The sequence below is a fragment of the Pteronotus mesoamericanus genome, unplaced genomic scaffold (genome assembly GCF_021234165.1).
Source record: "Pteronotus mesoamericanus isolate MK-2021 breed Mesoamerican mustached bat unplaced genomic scaffold, CSHL_Meso_final contig_50, whole genome shotgun sequence".
Taxonomy (NCBI): Eukaryota; Metazoa; Chordata; class Mammalia; order Chiroptera; family Mormoopidae; genus Pteronotus; species Pteronotus mesoamericanus.
This window is the reverse complement of record NW_026555186.1, coordinates 20,924,598-20,949,180: the sequence shown is the minus strand read 5'-3', so window position 1 is coordinate 20,949,180 and position 24,583 is coordinate 20,924,598. Positions and strand designations below refer to the sequence as shown.

General features: G+C 34.4%; 1 protein-coding gene across 1 annotated transcript in view; it reads left to right on the top strand.

Moving 5' to 3' along the window:
- SREK1IP1 (SREK1 interacting protein 1) overlaps positions 1 to 17,605 on the top strand; it is a 34,826-nt gene extending 17,221 nt beyond the window's left edge. Inside the window, exons 4-5 of the mRNA XM_054578412.1 lie at positions 12,530 to 12,602; positions 15,234 to 17,605. Of these exons, the coding sequence (XP_054434387.1) occupies positions 12,530 to 12,602; positions 15,234 to 15,423 (263 nt within the window). The 3' untranslated portion in view covers positions 15,424 to 17,605. The remainder of the gene's footprint in view (positions 1 to 12,529; positions 12,603 to 15,233) is intronic.
- Positions 17,606 to 24,583: the final 6,978 nt, after the last annotated feature.

Here is a 24,583-nt window from a genome sequence, read left to right as displayed (position 1 = left end):
GCTTTTTTTCTCTTCACCCCTTAAAAATGTTTCTAAATGTTCTGCTCTATTATGTTATATTAATCTATTTTTCTATTGTATTTATCATTAACAATACCTTTTCTGTTTTATGTAAGTACTGCATAGGTGAGGGAATAGGCTTTGAACGTAATAAGTAATTTGCCCAAACTCAAACAGCTGATCAGTTACAGAACCAGGAGGAGTGTCTGTTTTTAATTCCAGAACCCAGTTGTTGTTCCATCACAGTAGGATGTGCCCCATGGGACAAAGAGTGATTTAACACTTGGTTTCTAGCCCGGTCTGGCCATTTTTTAGCATGTGGCTTCCAACAAGTCACTTAACCACTTTGAACCTCAATTTCTTTGTGGAATAGCACAAAAGACTGGGTTGTTAAATCACACTGATTCACATCAGAGACCTTAGCCAGTGTCCAGCCTCACTGATAATGTGAAAGACCATGAGGCCTGGGCACAGCAGCAGAGCTCTGGGATGGCCAGCGCTCCCCAGGTATTTTCTTTCTGCTTCTGAACCCACTCTAGGAGGATTAACATAAGTTTCTACAGTACTTACATAAGAGAAAGTCATTTTAATCATGAAACATCTCAGTTTTCTGTCTGGATGGTTACATTTTCCAGGGAGCCATGCCCCATAGGTCCAGAGAGTCCAGGATGTTAACCATAAGCAATCTGAGACAAACAAGGTACATTCTGCTATAAGAAGTGTGTGAATAAGGAATCTCTTGCCAACAACTTGATCATGGACTTCCAGCTTTCAGAACTGTGAGAAAATAAATTTCACTCCCCTCCCTGCTCCCAAAAAGGGTTTTCTAGCTAACAGATACCATTTATTTGTTTCCAGGACGTCTGTAATTAGCCCTTGTATGAAGACATTTCTTTCCTAGGGGCATCCTCCCTTCCCCGGCCCCCTACCCGGCCCCCTACCCGCTCAGGGAGAAGAGATTGCAGACTTACTGTTTAACTATTCCTTTCCCGCCTTGTGTATGAAGTGGCCTGTCTTCGCAGTGGGGTTGTTAGGGATAAAATGTGATGTTGTATGTGAAAATGCTTTGTAAACTACAAAACACCATATAGTAGGTGTCACACAAAAGCGAAGTACAATTTATTTGAATATGGGCTTAGGCACGGGATGAAAGAAATACAAAAAGTTTAAGCTCATTTTAGATCATCAGATAAACACTTAAAAAATTTGTAAGCTTCCCATATTATAGCCGGTGAAAGTAAGTGAAGAGGTCAGAAGCCAGGATCCTAGGACAAGTGAGAAGGCAGAAGAGGGAGAGCTTCCCCAAGAGGTACAGCTTCAGGGTAAAGACAGATGCTTGAATACACACACTTACTTTTCCTCCCTCCTGAAACATCCCCGAACTGATAGTAGAAGAATTTTATTTTTAAAGACATAAACTGACCAGGACAAAGAAAGTGGTATAGGAAGCAATGGTAAAATTTTGCTGTAAAGCAGGTGTTTTCATGAGACTGCATACTTGAGAAAGATACATCCTTTACCGGTGTAACAATTTAGACATCTGAAAAGTTACCTGACACACATGTTTAACCCCTCTAAAGATTTGATAATGAGTATCCTTAGATACCTTTGTAGTTGAGGGACTATGTAAGGCTAAAAACAGAGGGATTGGTTAAAAAGTCTGAAGTAGGGAGATGCTCAGTTCCTTTATCCTGCTTGGAAGCCGGGTGGCTTCCCTCCATCACCTGAGCTGACCACTGTAGGTCAATTTTCTAGACAGGGTAAGACGAAGGCTCCTTAAACAGGGACATGCCAAACACAGAAGAAAACCTACACTAGGGGTTAGATACAGAATGGTGAGAACCTCTCAGCCATCTTCAGCTATTTGGTTCCCAGACATATATCCCCTAGGCGTAAGGTTTGACCTTCACCTCTGCGAACTCTGACTCATCTAAAAAGAAAGTAATACTGACAGCAAGGATCCTTGGAGGACATGGCTGAGCCAGATTACCAGTGAAGTCCAGATTTCCAGCCTTGGCTTGCTGAAAGCTTCCAGTCAGCTTTTTAGACAATCATGAAGCACTAAATTTCTGAGGAAATACTCTAACATGAAATGCAAATAGCAAATCCAACAAACCAAAAAATCAACTTGAAGAATGTAGAGTCAGTGAAGGCAGAGGAAAACCTAAGAGAAGTAATTAATATCCCGTTTATGGAAAGATAAGGTATAGCACCCATGAAACATGAATAAGAGACTATAAAAAGAACAAAAACAACAAAAGAACTTCTAGAAATTAAAACAGCAGACATAAAAAATGGGATAAAGATGAAGAAATCTTAGCAAAAGAAGAGAAAAAAGGATAAGACGGTTGAAAGATCAGTCTAGGACATAATTCATTCAAGTAAGTCCCAGAAAAGAAAACAAAATGTTTCCAAGAACTAAAGGACATTAGTTTCCAGATGAAAAGATTCAATAAGTACCAAGCACAGTATTAAAAATAGACCCACACGAAGGCACAAAATTATGAAACTTCATACAATAGGAAACAAGGATAATATAATTCAAACTTTCCAGAGCCAAAGCTAAAACAGGTCGTAGGTAAAGTCAGAAGCCAGAATAGCTTTGTATTTTCTAAGGCAATATTTGTAAGCTAGTAGATGTAAATAATGCTTTCAAATTTTTGAAGGAAAATTATATCCAAGTTAGAATGATGCACCCAAATTATCCAAGTCTCAAAAAATTTACCTCTCACATGCCCTAGGTTCCCTACCAAAGTCAGGGAGTAGACCCAAAAAGGAAGTCATGGACTATAGGAAATAAAGAGATTAAAAGGGAATGCCGAGGGTGCTGGTAAAGGAAGACCCCTGGTTGGTAAAGTGAGCAGCCAAACCACATGGAGCCAAAGAGAAGTTTCTAGGAGAGAAAGCCTAAGCATGTCCACTCCACAAGGGCAGCTTCTTTCCCATCCATCTATACTGCCCTGTTTTTTAAAAAATAAATGCATAAAATTTTAGAATTAGGAAGAATCTTAGAGAACACATAGTTTAAACATCTAGTTTTATTAAAAAAAAAAAAAAGAAAGAAAAAAAAATGAAGAGAAGTAACTTCTCCAAATCACTAACTGGTCACAGTAAGGCCAGCACTTTCTTGACTCTTAGGCCTATACTGCTTTCATCATTAACATGCTGCTCTCCATCCTTAAAGATCACTTATTTATGTATTGGTTCCTGAACTTCCTATTTTCCTTATCACTCGCATCCTGAATAGCAGACTGGTTTAGTCTCGAGGTGATTTTTCAGTCAGAAGACAGGGGACAAATCCACTCTGGGAGGAAGGGGAAGGGATTAACATATAATCTCCAGGATAAGTAAGTGGTACACCTTCCTTATTAGAATCAGCTTTCCTCTAACCTCACGTTGAGAGTGAGAGACTCCATCTAACTTTTTTTCCTTCTTAATAAGATATGTTTACACATAGTCAATTTAAGGCTCAGAACTTGTTTCCAAGTCTTATGATTCCAACCAAGAACAGTGCTCATTTCAGTGTATGATGCAGATTCCATAATAAAATTTTATAAGAGGAATGTATGTTTCTTTCATGGTCACCTAATGCAAGCCCAGTGACCCTACCCAAATAAACAATACATTGGTTCCTAAGTACTTGGGGAAAGAGAGTTGTAGAGGTTGTGTTCTTAGTTCCATTGATAACTTTCTGCGATTGCCCAGATCTCTAACGGGGTGAGGGTAAAACACTGACTTGTTGAGTGGAGGTTCTCATCCTGTATCTTTTAGGTAGTCCTGGGGGTTCTTTGAATCCTTCTTTTGGTCCTTAGAAGTAGAGAACTCTTGTGAAAACTATCTTGAATATGGTTAAGGTTTTTTTGTTTGTTTGTTCTAATGACAGAAAAAAAATAGTAAGCCAAGAGAAAGCAAAGAATTTTTAGTGTAGTTATCTAAATAATTGTTCTGCTATTATAAAATAGTCATGAAGGGGAAGAGAGAAATGTCACAAAAAAAAACAAGACTCAAAACTTATTTTTGTGTAAGTTCTGTTTTCTATTTTGCCCCTGTATGTATATTTTTGCTTCTATTATATTGCATATTTTCCAATGCATTTAATAGTATCTTTCATTTAAAGATTTAACAGTTTTAATATCTTTATTTTAAAACAAAAGTTTAAATACAAATACCAATGTTTTGTGAAAATTAGAGAATGTGAGAGCAGAACCTGACATAGCTAAGAATAAGTATTGTTATCTTATATTCTTAACAACCTGGAACACATGCCTCCTTAGAAAGTGCTATCACTGGGGCTGTGAACAGGGAAATATCGATCAATCAATGCATAGCAAGGATCATACGTTCTTACTGACTCACTCTGTGTGTGTGTGTGTATGTGTGTGTGTGTGTGCGTGCAGTTCTTTAGGAAGCTTTTTAAGGTATTATACTGTATTTTGAACTTTCTGGAGACATTTTGGAATTGTCCATGGTAGTAGCAAATATCCAAAGGCCCATTTATGTTACAGTATGCATAAATTTCAGTATGTACCAAGGACCCAAGAAATTCAAGAGAATGCGTTTTAAAATTAGTCAGCAATGTGCCTGGTATTAGGAGATAGTCTTCTCATATTTCAACCTTTAATATTTTACAATATTCTTTTTGTTCAGTCTGGAAAAGAAATGTTGTGTTTGGACAAATTAGGGATTTTTTTTTGTTCTAGTTTGTTTTTTTGGTTTGTTTAAGAGAATTTTATATTAAATGTATACTTAATTTTATTTAAAGATTGTTGACGTTGAAAACTGCATAGGAGAAAATACCAAAATCAGGTATTTTCATATTGCCATAATGTCTCCCTCCTTCCCTTTAGTAACTGCTGGAATCAAATCCAAATGAATGACTTACAATGGTGGTTTCAAGCTTTATAAAGATAGGGCTTAAATGAATTCACGCAATAATTGGAGTAAAGTCTATATATGGCTCAAAATGTACTTTTTTAAAGGCCGCTATAAAAGATAGTTGCTGAGTAGCTGGAAGATACAAAAAGGAATAAGAAATTTAGATTAATGGGTGTAGGTTTGGAACTGCCTGCACAGCTATTTAAAAGTTGCTGGAGTAGCTACAAACCTGGTGACAGATTTGCAAACGAAGATATAGTAGCTGAGCCTGCTGGTACTGCTGGGCTGGGTCTTCCTCTCTATCCCAACTGTGTGTGTAAGCACTGGATGCTAACCTCCGACTCCCGTGTGTTCCGGGAGAGACCACCCCTCTTGCTGATTGTTAAAAATGTAAGTTCCAAAGTGCAGCGGACCCTCTTGCCTTCTATTTTGTACTTGTAAGGTTGGTAGTATCATTTTCCTAGAAACTCTTATTTTGCAAAACTCATATTCTTTTTCCTCCTATGCTTGTGTACATTTTAACATCCTGTCTCAGAAAGAACCTCAATAAGTAGATGTGGACTAGTTTTAAGAGTGGTATTAGAGAAGCACCAAGCTCTCTAAGATCAACTTTTGTCTTCAGTGCTTGGATTCTCATATCCTATCGTCAGTACTGCTAGTTCTAAGGGTATGTGGCTCAGAACAAGTATTTCTTGAATCCTAGGATTATTTTGTTCTTATTAGAACTAATTTCTCTTTATAATCTTATCTGTGGAGTCCTTATTCATCATTCCTAAATAGACAAAGAAATGATTCCCACAACTACTATTTTATTTGCTTCGTTTCTCATAACCTTTTTATTTTTTTGGACATGTTTACAATTAGTCATTCTGAATTTATCGTAGCTACAAAAAAAAAGACAGCTACTCAAGAGACAGCTAAAGTAACTATTTTAATGTCAGACCAAGTACAAAGAATATTACTATTTATAAAGAGCATTTTTTATAATGATAAAAGTGTCAGTTAATCAAGAAGACGTGTAAATCCTAAGTGTTTATGCACCTAATAACAAAATTCAAAATTTATGAAGCAAATCCCAGATAGAACTACCAGGAAAAATTTTTGTGGATACACAAATCTACAGTTATTAAACACATCTCTCTCAAAAATTGATGGAACAAGTAGACATTATATCAGAAAAGATATAGAAGATTTCACTAACATTGTCAACCAATTTGACATATTTAACATTTATAGAACACTTTACCAAACAACAGAGTATATGTTGTTTTTAAGTGCATGCAGAACACCTGCCAGAATGGACCTTATTCTGTGCTGTAAATCAAGTCTCAATAAATTGTAAATGATTCTAGTATTCACATGTTCTCTATCCACAAGAAAATTGAATTAAAAATCAACAGATAGCTTCCTGGAAATTTTGCAAATATTTATAAATTAACACACTTCTAAATAACCCATGGGTCAAAGAGAAAAAACAAAAGGAAGTTAGAAAATATTTCAAACTGAATGAAAATAAAACACAACATAACATTTATGGAATGCCTGTAGAGCAGTTCTCAGAGGCAAATTTACAACACTAAGTGCCTGTATTAGAAAAGAAGAAATGTCTCCAAGTTATGGCTTTCAGCTTCTACTGTAACACACAAGGAAAAGAAGAGTAAATGGAACCCAAAATAGGTAGAAGAAAGGAAATAATAGAGATGAAATAAGGAAATAGAAAATAGGAAAACAATACAGAAAATCAAAAAAACCAAAAGCTGATTTTTTGAGAAAATCTATAAAATTGAAAAATTAGTATTCAAACAGATCAGATAAAAAAAGTCATTGATTATCAATATCATAAATTAAAGAAGTGACAATACTACAGATTATACAGATATTAAAATAAGAGAATATCATGAACAATCTCATGCCAGTAAATTCAACAACTTAGATAAAATGGACATGTGAAAGATACAAAATATGAAAACTTTCATAAAGAAATAAACTAAATGGCCTGCATTTATTAAAGAAGTTAAATGTTCAGTTTTAAAACTCTCAGCAAAGAAATAAATATCCATAGCCAATTAGCTTCTTTCATGAGTTTTACCAAGCATTTAAAGGAGAAGTAATACCATTGCTACATAAAATGTTTTCAAAATTAAAGAGGGAATACTTTTCAACACACTTTTTAAGACCAGCATTACCCTGATAAAACCATATAAAGGCACGACAAGAAAACTAGACTCCCATAGATATATACACAAAGAGAATTTTAAACAATTAAAAGGGTTTTAGCCGATCCAATAGAATAATATGTTATGACCAAATATAGTGTATCCCAGGAATATGAGATTTTGTTTTGCTTTCAAAAATCAGTCCATGTAATTCTCCATTTTTAACAGACTAAAAACACCTATGCAATAGTCACAACATTTTCAGAAATTATTTGAGGAAGTCCATTGTCCATTTCTGATACAAATTCTTAGCAAACTAGGGAGTTTCATCAACCTAATAAAGGATGTCTAAAAAAACTGAAAGATTACATCATATTTAATGATAAAAGACTGAATGTTTCATACATAATGAATAAAGCAAAGGTAGTGCTCTTACCACTTCTATTCAACATTGTAGTGGAGAGTCTAGCCATGCAATAAGGAGATACATAATCTGAATTTTATTTGCTAATATTTTCTTAAATAATTTTGCATTTATATTCATGGGAAATGTTGGTCTGTAGTTTTCTTATTTTGTATTATTTTAATCTGATTTTGGTACCAGAGTAATATTAGTTTCTTAAAATAGTAAGAAGAGTTTTCTTCTATTTTTTGGATAAGATTTTGTAAAATTAGTGTTATTTTTTAAATGTTTGGTAGGCTTCTTCAGTGAAGTTATCTTGGCCTGAAAATTTCTTTCTCGGGACTTCTTAATTACAGTTTCAAGTTCCTTATTGGTTAAAGGACTATTGAAATTATCTACTAAATATTAGATGAGTAGGGTCAATTTATGTTTTCTGAGAAAGGTGTTTACTTTGTCTAAGCTGTCAAATTTATGTTTGTAGAATTGTTTATAGGATTCACTTATCCTTTTGATATCTATAGAGTCTGTAGTGATAACCCTTTTTATTCTTGATTTGGTAATTGGTGTCATCTCTTTTTTTCTTGTTTTCAATTTCAATAATTCTTGTTTTTTATTATCTTCTTCTACTGGCTTCAGGTTTATTTTAGCTTTCCCCCTGCCCTTGGCTTTCAAGATGGAATCTTAGAATATTAATTTGAAACTTTTAGTCTTTTCTTTTGTAAACATTTAATGATATAAATTTCCCTCTCAGAACTGCCATGTTGCACAGATTTGATATGCTATATTCCAATTTAATTTGGTTTGATGTATTTTCTCATTTTTCTTGAGATTTTTTCCTTGTACAATGTATCATTTAAGTGTGATCTTTTGTAAAGTGTGTCCAGGTATTTGGAGATTTTCCTACTTTCTTCCTGTTATTGATTTATCATTTGAATCCATTATGGACACAGACATACTCTGTGTAATTTCAGTTCTTTAAGTTCATTGAGGTTTACTTTATGGCCCAGAATATATTCTATCATGGTCAATGTTCTGCAGGCACTTGAGGGAAAAAATATATATTTTACTCTTGTTGGGTGGAGTGTTTTTTTAAGTTTGTTTAGATTCTGTTGATTGATGGTGTTGTTGAGTTCTTCTATATCCTTGACTTTATGTCTAGTTTCTATCAATTGTTGAGAGAGAGATGTCCAAGCCTCCAACTACCATTGTCTATTTGTCTCTTTCTCCTTTCAAGTCCACTAGTTTTGCTTCATGTGTTTTTTAGCTCTGTTGTTTGGTACATACACACATGGGATTGCTTGTTGGTGGGTTGAAACTTTTTTATTTATATAATGTCCCTCTCTTTTACTGGTAATTTTCTTTGTTCTGAAGCCTATTTTATCTAATAATAATATAACCACTATAGCTTTCCTTTCATAGTGTTTATGTGACATACTCATTTCTATTCTTTTACTTTCATTATGCTTATAATATTATATTTTAGGTGAAAGTCTTATAATCATTATACAGATGGGTTATATTTTTTTGATCTACTCTGCTAGTTTCTTTTAATTCGTGTCCTTTTTAAAATTTAATGTAATTATTTGTATGTTAAGGCTAATTGTCGTTTTATTATTTGTTTTCTGTCCTCTCCGTTTTTCATTTTTGTTTTATTTTTCCTGCTTTCCTGGGAGTTACTTGAACATTTTTTAGAATTACCTATCATGGTTTGATTTATTTATAGTGTTACTTGAACACTTGCAGAATTCCATTTTTATTTCTCTACAGTGTCTTTTGATATATCTATAGTGTTTTTAAATATTTCTGTGGTGTTTTGTATAGCATTTTTAGTGGTTACTCTAGGTATTATATGTACACAATTTATTGTAGTCTGCTGGTATTGTCACTTTACCAGTTCAAGGAAAATATAGAAACCTTTCCACTCTTTCTGTCCCCATACCCTCTCCCATTTACAATACAGTTGTTCTAAGTGTGTCTTCTGCAATGCACTTAGAACTATATCAGTGTTATCAAACATAATATAGACACTCAAGAGAAGAAAAGCCTATTTTTGTTTACCCATATTTTTGCTGATTGTGTTCTTCTTGAGATCCCAGCATTCCTTCTTTTATCATGTCCTTTACATTTAGAGAACTTTATTTAGTCATTTTTTTAGGGTATGTCTGCTGGTGACAAATTCTTTCCTTATCTGAGAATGTCTTTTATTTTTTTAAGAACTTTATTGGGTATAATTTTATTATTATTTTTCTTTTTTTATTATTCAAATACATTTGTCTCCATTTTCCCCACTACCACTTTAGCTGAGAATGTCTTGATTTCTCCTTCATTCCTGAAGAATATTTTCACTGGACAGAGGATTCTAAATCGACAGTTCTTTTTTTTTTCCAGCACTTAAAAAGGGTTGTCTTGCTTCCTTTTGTTGTCCATGCTTTCTAATAATTAGGAATTTGCTTTCATCCTAATTGTTTTATAAGTAATTATCACTTTTTTGCTGGCTGCTTTTTAGACTTCCCCTTTGTCATCAGTTTTCAAAAGTTTAGTTATAATGTATCTTGATTGGATTTCTTTGGGTTTGTCCTATATGGGGTTTGCTCAGCCTCTTGAATTTGTAGGTTTATGTTGCCTGCCACAAATTTGGGGATATTTAGCTCTTATTTCTTCAAGTACTTTCTTAGCCCCACCTTCTTTATCCTGTCATTCCTAGACTCCAGAGACCTCTTGCTATTGTTCCACAGGTCCCGGGGTTCTGTTCTTTTCTTTTTTTAAAAGGCTGTTTCCTCTCCATTGTTCAGATTAGGTGATTTCTATTGTTTTCCCTAATAAATAGTTCAGTGATTATTTCTTCAGTGCATTCTATTCTTCCATTGAGCCCATCAACTGAGCTTGTTAAACCAATTTGGAAAAAGAAACAACTTGGTTTATTTTATTTTTAATCTACTATTTCTGTTTGATTCTTCTTTGGGTTTTCTCTTTTCTTTGGAGCATTCTATTTTCTCACATGTATCAAGCATATTCAGAATTGTTTACTGAAGCCTTTTTGAATTATGCTGCTTTAAAAAACTTTTTTAGAAAATTCTCATATTATTATGGTGTTTTCATCTATTGATTGCTTTATTTTTTCATTTAATTCAAGATCTTTCTGGTTCCTGATTTGATAAGTTTTTTCAGTTGAAACTTGGACATTTTTATATTATATTATGAAACTCTGGCTTTTCTTTAAACCTTCTGATTTTCTCTATAACCACTGCAGAAGGGAAAGTGGGGAAACTACCTCGTTACTGCCACGTGGAGACAGAACGCCTGTTTTCCCACTTAATCTCCACCAATACCCAAGGTGGGCATGGCTTGGGTAGGAATTTCAGTTTCCCACATGGAACCCCATGGTGAGGGTGGTCTTGTTACTGGTGGGTGATGGCAAAAGCCTTGACTTTGTGTAGCTCTCTGACCGCACTTGGAGTGTAGACAGGAGGGGTGCCTCCTGACGATGGAAGTCCAGCCACGTCTTGCACTCTCCGCTGACACTGTTAGTGGAGGTCTCATTACTGGGCAGTGAGGGTGAAAGTCCTGGCTCCCTACCTAGGTTTCTTACTCAGGGGGAGTGAGGCTCCTTATCACAGCCTCACAAGTCACTAGGTTGTTCCTTTTGTGGCCCTTCGGCTAGAAAGGGCAGACTTTTTTTTAGGGTCTTTAGAGTCTGGCAACCTGCACCTGTTGACACTGCCCAGTTGCCAGACTCTTCAGCTCCAAGTCTGGGGTATGTGAGGTAAAAAGAAATTCCAAGGAACTCACTACTGTGTTGTTCTCTGAAACTAAAAATCCATAGCTGGTGTCTCTTCCTAACTTTCAGAGTTTTCTTAGGTTTGTTTTTGTAATGTCTGGGGTTCTTGCACTTCACGGAGGAATAGGAAAAGTAAATATAGTCCATCTTCCCAAAAGCAGAACTACAACTGACTTTTGACAAGGGTGAGAAGGCAGTTTAAGGGTAGTCTTTTCAACAAATGGACTTAGAATAATTGAATATTCAGAAAAGTGTAAAGTGAAAGAAATAAGTTGCAAAATATTATACATGCCACAATTCAGTTTTCAAAAGAGAAAAAAGTTAGGACTTTATTTAACAAAACCTGTATAAGTGATTGTTTGTGTGTATTTGGATATACAGAGAGAAAGCCTAGAAGAATGCACACCAAATTGTGTATTTAAAAAGCAAGTTAGAGAACAGAATGTATCCTCTCCTTCCAGGACACCGCTCGCATATTGTCTGTTGTTAATTGTCCCATGACCCTAGTTTCCCATGACCTCAATTTTGTTTGAAAAAGAAAATTAAAAAACTGTACTTGATTATATTGTTTTGTTTTTTAAGGCCTGGAATGGTACCCACCAAAAATTGATTTGCTATAAGAATTAACATTAAAGTACTAGAAGTTTTTACTCAATGCACTTACTAGTACTTGAAATTTTTATAAAAAGCATATATTAAAAATAATCAATGGACCTTGAAGACATTATGCTAAGTGAAATAAGTCAGAAAAATATGAATACCATATGATGTCACTAATATGTGTGATCTAAGGGGAAAAGATCAAAAAGCGAAGCTCATGGATACTGAGAACAGACTGATGGTCGCTGGAGGCAGGGTTCGGGGTGGGGGTGAAATAAGTAAAGGAGATCAAAAGGTACAAACTTTCAGTTATAAAATAAGTAAGTCATGGGGATGTAATATACAGCATGGTGGTTACAGTTAATATTACTGTATTGTATATTTGAAAGCTGATAAAGTAATAGATCTTAAATGTTTTCATCAAAAGAAAAATGATACTTTTGTAACAATGTATGGTGACAGATGTGAACTAGATTTATTGTAGTGATCACTTCACAATATATTAAAATGTTGAATCAATATGTTGTACACCCGAAACAAATATCATGTTATGTGTTAGTTATACTTCAATTTAAAAAAATTGAGACCGGGAAAATTGTTACAAGGAATGTGCAATATCTTAACCAATGAAAATCATCAACCAAAATCAAAAAATGTATACATATTATATTAGTACATAGACCTATGGTGACCTGATTCTTTCCCCTCAACATGCAGGAATAAATGAAGAAGAGGAGAAGAAAAAAGCTAAAAGCAAAGAGAAAATCAAGTTGAAAAAAAAGAGAAAAAGGTATATTGTTAACATCATTTTTAAAAAAATAAGGACTGTGAATCCAGGATGGATTATATTTTTTTCCTGCTGTAGTACAGTTTAACATTTTTTTTTTCAATAGGAGTTAGATGCTCAATTGTTTCAGTAAAATAACAGAAGTTCCTCTTTTCAGAAATCAAAAATACAGTCAACATTTAGCCACCTTAAATTTTCTTTCTGGAGCAAATCAAGAAATAAAGAAGTAACACCCCTCCCTTTCTTTTATATATTTTACAATTTTAAGTTTAGAACATCAGATAATCTTTTAATGGAGTATATGTCTAAATTTTTCACATGCATATTTGTCCTCATCTGTATGAAGTTGGAGCTTAAATATCTGTATTTTCAAAATATCATTGCCTTGTCTAAAAACTTAATTTGTTTAATAGGATTTATGTACTCACATGCCATGCTAAAAATTCCTTCAGGTCTTTGAAAACCTTCATCAGCTACCTGTAAATTTTTATATCAACTCTTTTAACAATTTACTGATTAAAGATAAAAAGAATTAATCAGCAACTTTTTTCATGGCTAATAAATGCAATTTCATTCATACTAGAACAAACACATACATACAGACATTATTTATGGCACTTGGCAATACCAGTTTGGCTTTGACAGTAGATTCTGCAAATCTGGTATTGTCACTTTGTAGTTTTTATAAAAAGAGCATTTAATGTATACATTTTAACACCTCAGCTATTTTATAAATTGGAATAGTTAGCTTACTTTTAGGTGCTAGGAGTCAAATAATCATCTTTAATATAAAAATTAATAGGCAGGTAAAACTCAGTGTATTGTGTAGTCTGGCTATTATATTGTTGAATTACTGGCATTACCACAGCAAGGTGGATTGATATAGTAAAAGTTAGATTATCTCTTTTCTTTCAAGTCTAATACACTTATTTTACATTAACAGATACTTTATTCAAGCCTTTCTATCTTTGGCCTACAAACCTCAGAGAGAGCCTGAAGTTACATGAACTTTTCTAGGCACACTTAACAGAGATAATACCACTTAATAAAGTTACTATACCAAAGCCTAATATTTTGCCTTAAAAATGAGAATCCAGTACCAAAAATCCAAAGGAAAAAAAAAATGTGTTGGTAGGAAAGAAGCTCTAGTCAGAATCCAAAGGTCAAACAGGGTCTTTAAAACAGGAAAACAAAGAAGAGTTGAGAATAATAGAGTTGAAATGGAACAAGAGAATATATGAAAAATAAGCCCCTGAAATGGCCAAAAGTCTCAAGTAAGTAGACAAGGAGGAGAAAGGAATGCGACCTCACAGAGATGGGAAAACTCGAGGTCCCTAAGCAAGGAACGCAGCAGTCAAGGGGTTCACACAGACACTCAGGAGACACAACTCTGCAGTCTCGCGCATTTACTTTTTTTCCTCTTTGTGCCTCTGTCAGGTTTTTTAGTTTGGGTTTTGACTTCTAATCTGTAGACCACTGAACTAGCTCTTGAGATGCCTATTTGATTTTAAATTAACTCAATTTCTGTCTTGTCATACATATTTGGGGTTTGGGTATGGGCAGATTGTTACACACTTAATATAAAGTCTTAAGAGATGGCTTTTCTGGTGTTCGTTTTTCTTTTTTTTTTTTTAATATTAGAGGAAGGACATACAATTTTTCTTTCTCAATTTATTATTACAGTAATATTAGAAAAGTAAAGTTTAATGATAAATCACCCTCACTCATTTATATAGAGTATTCATTTAAAAGTATCTTTTCTGCAACTAGCAAAAATTATTTTGGAATGAACGTGTTCATCTGTATCACTCTGCTTCTGGAGGAATCAAGTACTTTGACTTGAAAAATCAAAAGAATTAACAAAAGTGCTTTTATTTTGCTAATTTTCAGCTTTTATTCATTTATACAGAGATATATAATTATAGCCCTTTTTATATAATTGCATCCTTTTGTGACTCTTCAACTGATACGCTACAGAATTTTTAAAACGTGATACATGGCTGTTTAGTCAGGGGCACCGACCTCTTTTCCTTTAAGTTGTTGAATAAAAAAAATGACAACAACCAGTACAACAATAGCTGTCCAATGTGAATGAACTAAAATTATACCTGTTTTTTGTCAGTGCAGCAAAAATATATATTTTGGTGTGTCACACAATTTTAGTACTTAGTTTACGTGTGCCATGAGATGAAAAAGGTTGGAATCGCTGGAATATGCTAACAAGTTATTGCATGCACAAGTGAATTGTGTTTATAATGAGGCTTGGTAAATGCAACTTCATTTGCTTAATAAGGTTTTAAAGGGTACAATAGGATGAAAGGCTGAAAATCAGAAAAGTAATTTTCATTCCTACCGAATTTAAAAATTACATAACTATAGAAAATATAACTATATAACTTGTATAACTAGAGTTGAGCAGAATAGAGATACTTGTTTTGTCAGTTTTATGTGACCAAGTAGCAAAAATTATAAATTCAGCATTTTAAGAGAATACAAGTGTACAAAGCACATTTTGAGTTTCATTGTTTATACCCCCACCTTGCTCCAAAAAGGATTTAAGACAGATCAAATCCATTTAAATTTACCCACCAGCTGTAAATGCAATTATCAGTCAGTATGTATTATTGCCCATAGGTCTTATTCATCCAGCTCCGCTGAAGAGGACTCTTCAAAACAAAAGAAACAAAAATATCAGAAGAAAGAAAAGAAAAAAGAAAAAAAGAATAAGTCAAAAAAGGGGAAACATCACAAAAAGGAAAAAAAGAAGAGAAAAAAGGAAAGGCATTCTTCCACCCCTACTGCTTCTGAAATCTCCAGAAAGTAACTGAGGCTCTGGCTTAAGCCATTACATTGGAACTTTGGTTTTGAAAATCATTTCTCCTTTCTTGGAATTTGCTATATAATTTTGCTTTGCAATAAATCACAGGCTTGTCCATATAGACATTTTTTGTTTTCATATATAGGACCATTATCCTCTGGCAATGTATTTTTAACGTAGTATGTATAAAGTATTGAATTAGTCTTACTACTGGATAGCCATGCTCCAAGTATGGTTATTTATACATAGAAAACACATCACTTTTTGTATTTGTATCTCTGTATGTTTGACTAGTGTTTTTTACTTCATAAGTTGATTGTAAATGGCTTCACTACAGTCAACACAGGTATTCTACCTGGCCGTAAATGAGTATTGCTGAATCAAGTGTCTACCTTCCAGTGATACAGCGAAGTAGGCGATAATGCTTTGCTCTTGACACTGATAAACCTAATAGATTTTTATGTCCTACAGCAATGTATAAAGATAGTAATATTCTTCACTGTTGTTTTTTAATCTCTGGCTTTTTTGGTTTTTTTGAATGTCTTAGAAGATGAAGCTGATTTATTGATCTTGACTAGGACTTTTTCAATGAATGGTATTAACAGGAAGAGGATAATGAAAATAACAAAGTTTCATTGTTTTATGACATGCAGCTAGTACCCGTATCCTTTGTTTTTGTAGCTATTCAACTATTTCTTCCTGTTTAAAAAGGCAAGTCTAGTTCAGCCTATTAGTAAGCCTCATAGAGATAATGTTGTGTTGGGCAGGATTTTAGGATAGACTCCTGGGTTGTTTTACAAATGTGCCATATTGGCATGTCTCAAAGTGATACCTCAAACACAGAACTTTTTATTTAGAAAGATGACAGCTAAATCTTCATTGGAGCTGACTTTTGTTGTACTCAGTATATAAATTTTATGAAGCTTGTTTCTATGAGTAATGTGGAAAATTTTTATAAATGTGAACGTATTTATTTGTCTGAAATAATTTGTAGTCTTACAGCAGGTTTCACACTGAATTTATGGTTTCCTAAATGACCAGTTTGGAGTGTTTTATCTCTTATTTCAGTCATAAACCTCAGGAGCAGTGACAAAAATTTAGGATTAAGAATTTTATTCTGTACTTTTTAAAACTTAAGAGCCAGGGAATTGCATCATGAAAGTCTTTATAAACAGTGGAAATTTTATATGGGTAAGACTTTTCAAACACATTAGTAGATGTAAATGTGTCTTACATTTTAAAATTCACAATGATCAGTGTTAGCTACTCTGCTTAACATTCGGGTATCCCTTATGCCCAATAACTTAAATGCTTTTTATTGTAGCAGCATCAGAAGTCAATCCATTATCAATGCACAGCACCAAAGATTGCAGGTACCTCACTGGGGTGCAGTCATAAATTTTCACATTGATAACCTACAGACATGGCTTCAGATGAATTCATTGAGGTGAAATCAGGTAAGTACACACAACCGCACAGGCTGGAAAGGGGTGCTCATTCTTTCTTCACCCCGCCCCTCCCTGGTACAACCTCGGTAAGGCCTTGAGGAGCCTCCTGACTCCACCTAACATATGCTTACCATGCTCCGATTCCAGGGATGCCGTATCCGCATCCCTGTCCTATGGCATCATAGCCATGGCAGCTCTCACACTTAGAGCTTTCCATAGCCTGATTTAGTCATATGGCCACAACAAGAAATTACCTTGTTTAAATTAAGAATAGTCAATTATTTGGAGAGAAACACAGAGCTGTTAGGCTTTTAAGGGCTTATTCTGCCATTGCTTTATTTTATGTATTTTTAAAATCTGTATTTTCTGAAAATATAGCTCTTTGGCTATCAAAATGAAAAAATTAGTAAAATAAACATTTTTAAAAGATTGGAAAATGTTCTGTATAAAAGGATGGCCTCATCCCATTGAGTGTGTAGCATGGTTAAATATGACATTTTATGAACAGATTAATTTAGTTATTTGTACGTTTTGTTTGTGTGAATTGTACAGGTTATAATTTGGCTCATTAAATTTTTTCTGAATGGTGAAATGCTTAATAATGGTGCAGAAAAGTTACATAAAATTCAGCCCTAATTAATTATATAGTATTCAAATTAAAAGATTTAATAGTTATTTTCCCCCAGAAACAATCTTGGAATTATTCTTAAGTAAATTTTTTATCATGTGAGAGTAGTTTATGAAATATCTCATCTAATGAAATAAATTTATTTTTACTAATTTTCTTCTAAAGTGATATTATTTGGCTTGGATGTGAATCTCACTAGTATATTTTAGGAAAAAATCAGTAAAATTTCCTCTTTATCAGTATGTAGCAGAAGGAAAAGTCAATTTAATAGTAAAAATCCAAAAAGTCCTGGCTGTCCTAACTACCTATGTGACCTTCAAAGTCATTTAGTTTCTCTGGGCCTTGGTGTTTTTCATCTATAAAATATTGTACCAAATATTGCAAGTGCTCTCTAAGATCACTTCCTGTTCTTCATATATATGAGTATGATATTTTAGAAAAATTCAAGAGATACTATTCATTTTAGAAATTATTACAGATAAGCAGTAACAATCTGTAATAGTAAAGGTTGAATTTATTAATACTACTGTTAAACACATTTAACTTCTGTAAGCAGATAGTTGATATTTGGTTTACATCCTTATTGTCCAACATATGTCATTTTTACTAGATGCAGACAGAATTTTTGTTTAGAACTGTGTCTGTAACTACATTATTTGAACACTTTGAGGCAATTGCTTTTGGGGTGGCAGACCTACTCCCCACACATTTCCCTGTTTTCTCCATATCAGCTGTTAGCTAAAATCTCTTAGATGGATCTGCAGTGCTTCACACTTAATACATACCTGTTTGTGTTCTCTGAGGCCAAACCATCAGTAAGTATGCAATAAAACAACTGTATGTGTCTATTTACTGCTCTCAAATTGTAGAACCATATGTCACTTTCAATTAAACTATGTTGAAGAGTTATTAATAGTGTTTATAAAAATACCATTGTGTCCTTTCTTCAACAAACATTTATTGAGTGCCTACTATGGCAAACACCCTGCTAAGTACTGGGGATACAGAGATTAAAAAGACTCATTTTTTCCCCTGAAGATGTTCATCATTTAGTTGCTAGGAGAAACAGCAGGACAGCATCACATCAGTTCAATAACTGACCCGAACATGAGTTTGTAGAAACACATGGGGGTACTTAACCTAGACCGGCGAGGTTAGAAGAGGCTCCCTAAAGAAAGTAGTACCTGAAGTGAATTTTTTTTTAAAGATTTTATTTGTTTATTTATTTTAGAGAGAGGAGCAGGGAGGGAAAAAGAGAGGGTGAGAAACATCAACATGAGAGAGAAACATCAGTTGGTTGTCTCTCAGACATGCCCCAACCTGGGACCGAACCCGCAACCCAGGCATGTGCCCTTTCGCTCTGCAGAATGACACCCAACCAGCTGAGCCATACCAGTCAGGGCTGAAGTGTATTTTGGTTGGCAGCTGTGGCAGTTTCTGACAGTGAGTATGCTGTGAACGAAGACTGCAATAGAGGCTGGAGGGTATGTGTGTCAAGAATTAACAAGCAATAAGATTTGGGGGAGCTGAGGGGGTGGAGGGACTGAGGAAAAAGGACTCATGGACATGGACCACAGTGTGGTGATTTCTGGGGGGAGGGGAGTATAAAGGGACCAAATGGTAATGGAAAGAAAATACAATAAGGATTAAATTAAAAAATAAAATGAATGAAAAGATTTGAGACTCCCATTTTAGGTTCGCAGGAACAAAAGGAAGACGTCCTAGGTTCTGTGTTAGGGAGTTTGTGTAAACAGTGAGGCACCATGAGAGAGTTTTAAGGAAAGAAATGTCTTAATTGGGGCTTGGTTTCATTCATTTCATAATTCCACAAGTTTTAGAAAGTGAAATTGCTCTCATTGGAAGGCCACATAGAAAATAATTTGAATCTTTTTGTCCTATTATTTGTACTCTTCCTGTAGCCCCACTTTTCTAAGATCTGATTATTACTAAAAATTATAGTGACTTGTTTCCTAAAAACAGATAAACCTATTGTATTCTTTATCAGCCCCATCCCCAGAATTACATGCATATGTGCATACTTTGAAATGTGCTTTATTTTAAATTTTATTTTAGATTATTTTTAACTGACAAATTGTGTTACTCTGTTAGTACTTGTGTCCAAATAAATTGTTTAAAATACATCTTTCAGTGTATAGACTATGCTGTAACTTGATAAGGCTTCTTCCTTTTAATATTTTGTCTCAATCTCTGAAACACAACTACTTCAAAGTGACAGAGACACATACTTGTCGGTCCACTAGGTGAGCCCTGTGGCTCTTGGGTAACCTCACTTGACAGGGAGTGCTTCAAGAACTCCACCTGATACTAGTGCTGGGATTCAATCTTCTTAAGCAGCTGGCCTTTGCGAATAGAAGGTTTTTTATGCCAACACGATACTAATCTCACTTGTAAAGCCCAGGGTCTCCTGAACTCATTTGTCTTCTCCCAGCTCCTCTAAAACTATGCAGTGCCAGAGAATTGGGATGCGCCTCCCAGAGCACCCCCATGATGCATCCGGCCGTGCCCGGTCCCAGGCCCACCCCACAGGTTAGGAGTCGAGACTGTGAGCATTTCGCTGGACTGAAGTCTAAGTTTCCTAAATCTTGTGTCATTTATGATCTGTGCCCTTCCCTCTGTGCAGCAAAAGTAGACTGGTGCCAGTGCCTTAACAAAACCTAGATTTTCACCTGAGACAACGTCTAATGAATAATGCAATGATTATATCTAGGCATTAAAGATAGCTGTTTTTCTGGGATTTTTTTAGTCAAGCTGGATAAAAAAACAAGTATTACAAATGTCATATGTGCTTTGCAAAACAAAAAAGAAGAAATGAAAACTTTTTGTGAATTAAAAATGACCACTTAAAAATGTCATTTTTTAATGGTAATGTTTTAATTTCCAAACTTCCCATGCTGTAAAGCAATTTTAATATTGAAACATTGACAAAATTGTGCTCTTTTTAACATGAATTGTAACAGGCAGTAGAATGTTACAACACTGATAGTGATCTGGAACTATGATGTCAGTGTAGTCCCATGTGGCTTTTTAAAATAAATTTACTAAAAATATTAAAATGTATTCAGTTGCTTTGGCCACATTTCAAGTGCCCAGTAGCTGTATTGTGGGTAGCGGCTACCCTGCCAGACAGTGTACATATAGAAAGAATATTTCCATCTTAGAAGCTTCTACTGCACAGTGCTTGTTTAGAAGATATCCCCAGTGCTTAGTGGAAATTTTGACTAGCTAATGATGAAAAGTTTCTATCCCTGAGCTCTGTACGCCTGAGAGCTATAAAGCATTCCTTTTTTTCCCCCTGTCAGACCAGAGAAGCTACATTCTCCACATTTGAAAGACTAGTCTTCCAATTACAGAAACTTTACAAAACAGGGATGTAAGTGTTCAGCAGAGCCAGCTTAAAATTAATCTTTTCCTACTGCATTCTATTATAAAACCAAGTCTGAGTTCTTACAGTAGAAATTATAAAAAAATCTTTTAAGATGATTATAATTTGCAGAAACTGTAGTTTTATTTCTAGATTTCTAAGTGATATTACTGCATTAGCCTTAGGTGGGACCAGAGAATTTGTTTTGTAACTTTTATTGTAGAAATTCCTTAGGAATTGTATCAGTGAAGAATTTTTGTTATGGTTACCCTTTGGTATGCAGAAAATATGTATTATGCAGATTATACATGGTAATACATTTTGTTATTGAATGTTAAGCTTTTATAAAGGTAATATATTGTTAGTGTGTCCAGCAAACCCTCTTAAAAAAGCATGGGTTGATTTCTAAGACTTATGACCATTCCACCTAGTTTTTAAGACCATTCTCCTGGAAATCCTCTTATCTATACCATCTCTCTTTTTTTAAAATAAATTTATGGGGGTGACATTGGTTAATAGTGTCATATAGGTATCAAGTGTACATTTCTATGATACATGATCTGTATATTGCATCATGTGCCCACCACCCAAAATCAAACCATCTTCCTTCACCATATATTTGGTCCCCTTGGGGTGAAATCATATGGTTCTTAGCTTTTTCTGACCTATTTTGCTTAGCATGATATTCTTAAGGTCCATCCATGTTGTCACAAATGGCAGTATTTCATCATTTCTTATGGCTGAGTAGTATTCCATTGTAGATATGTACCATATCTTCTTTATCTAATAATGTATTAAAGGACATTTTGGTTGTCTCCATGTCTTGGCCACCATGAATAATGCAGCAATGAACATAGGGATGCATATATCTTTGCAATAAATGGCTTTGAGTTTTTTGGGTAGATACCCAGGAGAGGGACTGCTGAGTCATATGGTAACTCTACTAATTTTTTGAGAAATTGCCAGGCTGTTTTCCATAGTGGTGTACTCGTCTACATTCTCACCAGCAGTGAATGGGAATTCCTTTTTCTCCACATCCTCTCCATCACCTGTTATTACTTGTCTTGTTGACAACAGTCATTCTAGCAGACATGAGGTGGTATCTCATTGTTGTTTGGATCTGCACTTCTCTAATTGCTAGTGAAGTTGAGCATCTTTTCATATATCTGTTGACCATTTGTATGTCTTCTTGGGAGAAGTGCCTGTTCATGTCCTCTGCCCATTTTTTACTTGGGTTTTTTGTTTGTTTGGTGTTAAGTTGTATGAGCCTTTTCATATTTTGGATATTAACCCCTTGTAGGTTCTGTTATTTGCAAATATCATCTCCCATTCAGTTGGTTGCTTTTCTGTTTTGTTATCAGTTTTTTTTGCTGTGCAGAAGCTTTTTTGTTTGATATAGTCCTGTTCATTTATTTTTGCCTTTACTTCCCTTGTCTTTGGGTTCAAATTCATAAAATGTTCTCTACAACCAAGGTCCATAGGTTTAGTACATATGTTTTCCTCTATGTAAGTCATTGTTTCAGATCTTTAGGTCTTTCATCCATTTTGAATTAATATTTGTACATAGGGACAAACCATAGTCTAGTTTTATTCTTTTGCATGTGGCTTTCCAATTTTCCCAGGAACATTTATTGAAGAGGCTTTCTTTTCTCCATTATGTGATTTGGCTCCTTTGTCAAAAATTACTTGCCCACATACATGTGGTTTTATTTCTGGGCTCTTAATTCTTTTCCAGTTTATGTGTTTGTTTTTTGGCCAATACCATGCTTTTCTGATTATCATGGCCCTTAAGTATATTTGAAGTCAGGTAACTTGATACCTCTGGCTTTGTTCTTCTTTTTTTTTTTTTCAGGATTACTTTGGATGTGCGGCATCTTGTGGGTACATACAAATCTGACGATACTTTTTCTGTGTTTGAAAAATGTCATTGAGATTTTGATGGGGATTGCATTAAATCTGTATATTGTTTTGGGTAATATGGCCATTTTAACTATGTTGATTCTTCCAGTCCATAAACACAGAATATCTTTCCATTTTGTTGTGCCTTTTTCAATCTATTTTAATAATACTTTGTAGTTTTCAGTATATGGGTCTTCCACATGCTTTGTTAAGTTTATTCCTAGGTATTTTATTCTTTTGGTTGCAATTGCAAAAGGAATTTTTTGTTTCTCTTTCTGAAATTTAATTGTTAGTATAGAGGAAAGCAGTGGGTTTCTGTACATTGGTTTCATATCCTTCAACTTTACTGTATTTGTTTATTGTTTCTAATAGAATTTCAGTGGAGTCTTTAAGGTTTTCTATATACAGAATACTGTCATCTGCAAAAAGTGACACTTTTACTTCTTCCTTCCCAGTTTGGATGCCTTTTATTTCTTTCTCTTGCCTGATTACTCTGGCTAGGACTTCCAGAACTACGTTGAATAAGAGTGGTGAGAGTGGTTATTCTTGTCTTGTTCCTGATTTTAGAGGAAAAGCTTTCAGTTTTTCACCACTGAGTATGATATCAGCTGGGGATTTGTCATATATGGCCTTTATTATGTAAAAGTGCTTTCCTTGTGTACCCATTTTGTTGAGTGTTTTAACGATAAATGGATGTTGTAGCTTAGTAGCTTATCATATTGTTTTTCTGCATCTATTGATAAGGTCATATGATTTTCATCCTTTGTTTTGTTAATGTGGTGTATTACATTGATTGATTTGCATATGTTGAACCATCCTTGTGCTCCTGGAATGAACCCCACTTGATTGTGAGATATAGAGATATATATAGATATAGATTTATTTATTTATTTATTTATTATATATAAAATATATATATTTTTAATGTATTGTTGTATTTGATTTGCTAGAATTTTGTTTAGGGTTTTTACTTCTGTATTCATCAGAGATACTGGTCTGTAGTTTCCTTTTGCGTGTGCTATCCTTGCCAGGTGTTGGTATCAGGGTTATGTTGGCCTCCTAAGATGGGTTAGGAACTATTAGCTCTTCTTCAGTTTTTTGGGAAGAATTTGAGAAGGATAGATATCAAATCTTCTTTGAATATTTGGTAGAATTCACTCCAGAAGCCATCTGGTCCTGGACTTTTATTTTTGGGGAGGTTTTTGATGGTTGTTCCAATTTCCTTACTGTTGATTGGCCTGTTTAGATCTTCCAGTTCTTCATGATTCAGACTAGGAAGGTTATATGTTCCTAGGAACTTATCCATTTCTTCTTCTAAGTCATGGAATTTGGTGGCATTAGTCTTTCATAGTATTCTTGTAGGATCCTCTGTATGTTTCTAATGTATGTGGGAACTTCTCTCTCATTTCAGATTTTGTTTATGAGTCCTTTCTCAGTAAGTCTAGTGAGGGGTTTGCCAATTTTATTAATCTTTCCATAAAATCAGCTCTTTGTTGTATTAATTTTTTTGAATGGTCTTTTTGTTCTCTGATGTCATTCAATTCTGCTCTAATTTTTATTATTTCTGCTGACTTTGGGTTGCTTTGTTCTTTGTTTTCAAGTTCTTTAAGATGTAATGTTAGGTTGTTCACTAGGGAATTTGCTTATTTTCTTGAGATAGGCCTATAATGATGTAAACCTCCCTCTTGTTACTGCTTTTGCTGCATCCTGGAAGTTTTGATATGTTGTATTGCCATTCTCATTTGCCTTTACATATATTTTGATCTCACCTTTTATTTATTCTTTGATCCAGTCATTTTTTAGTAATGT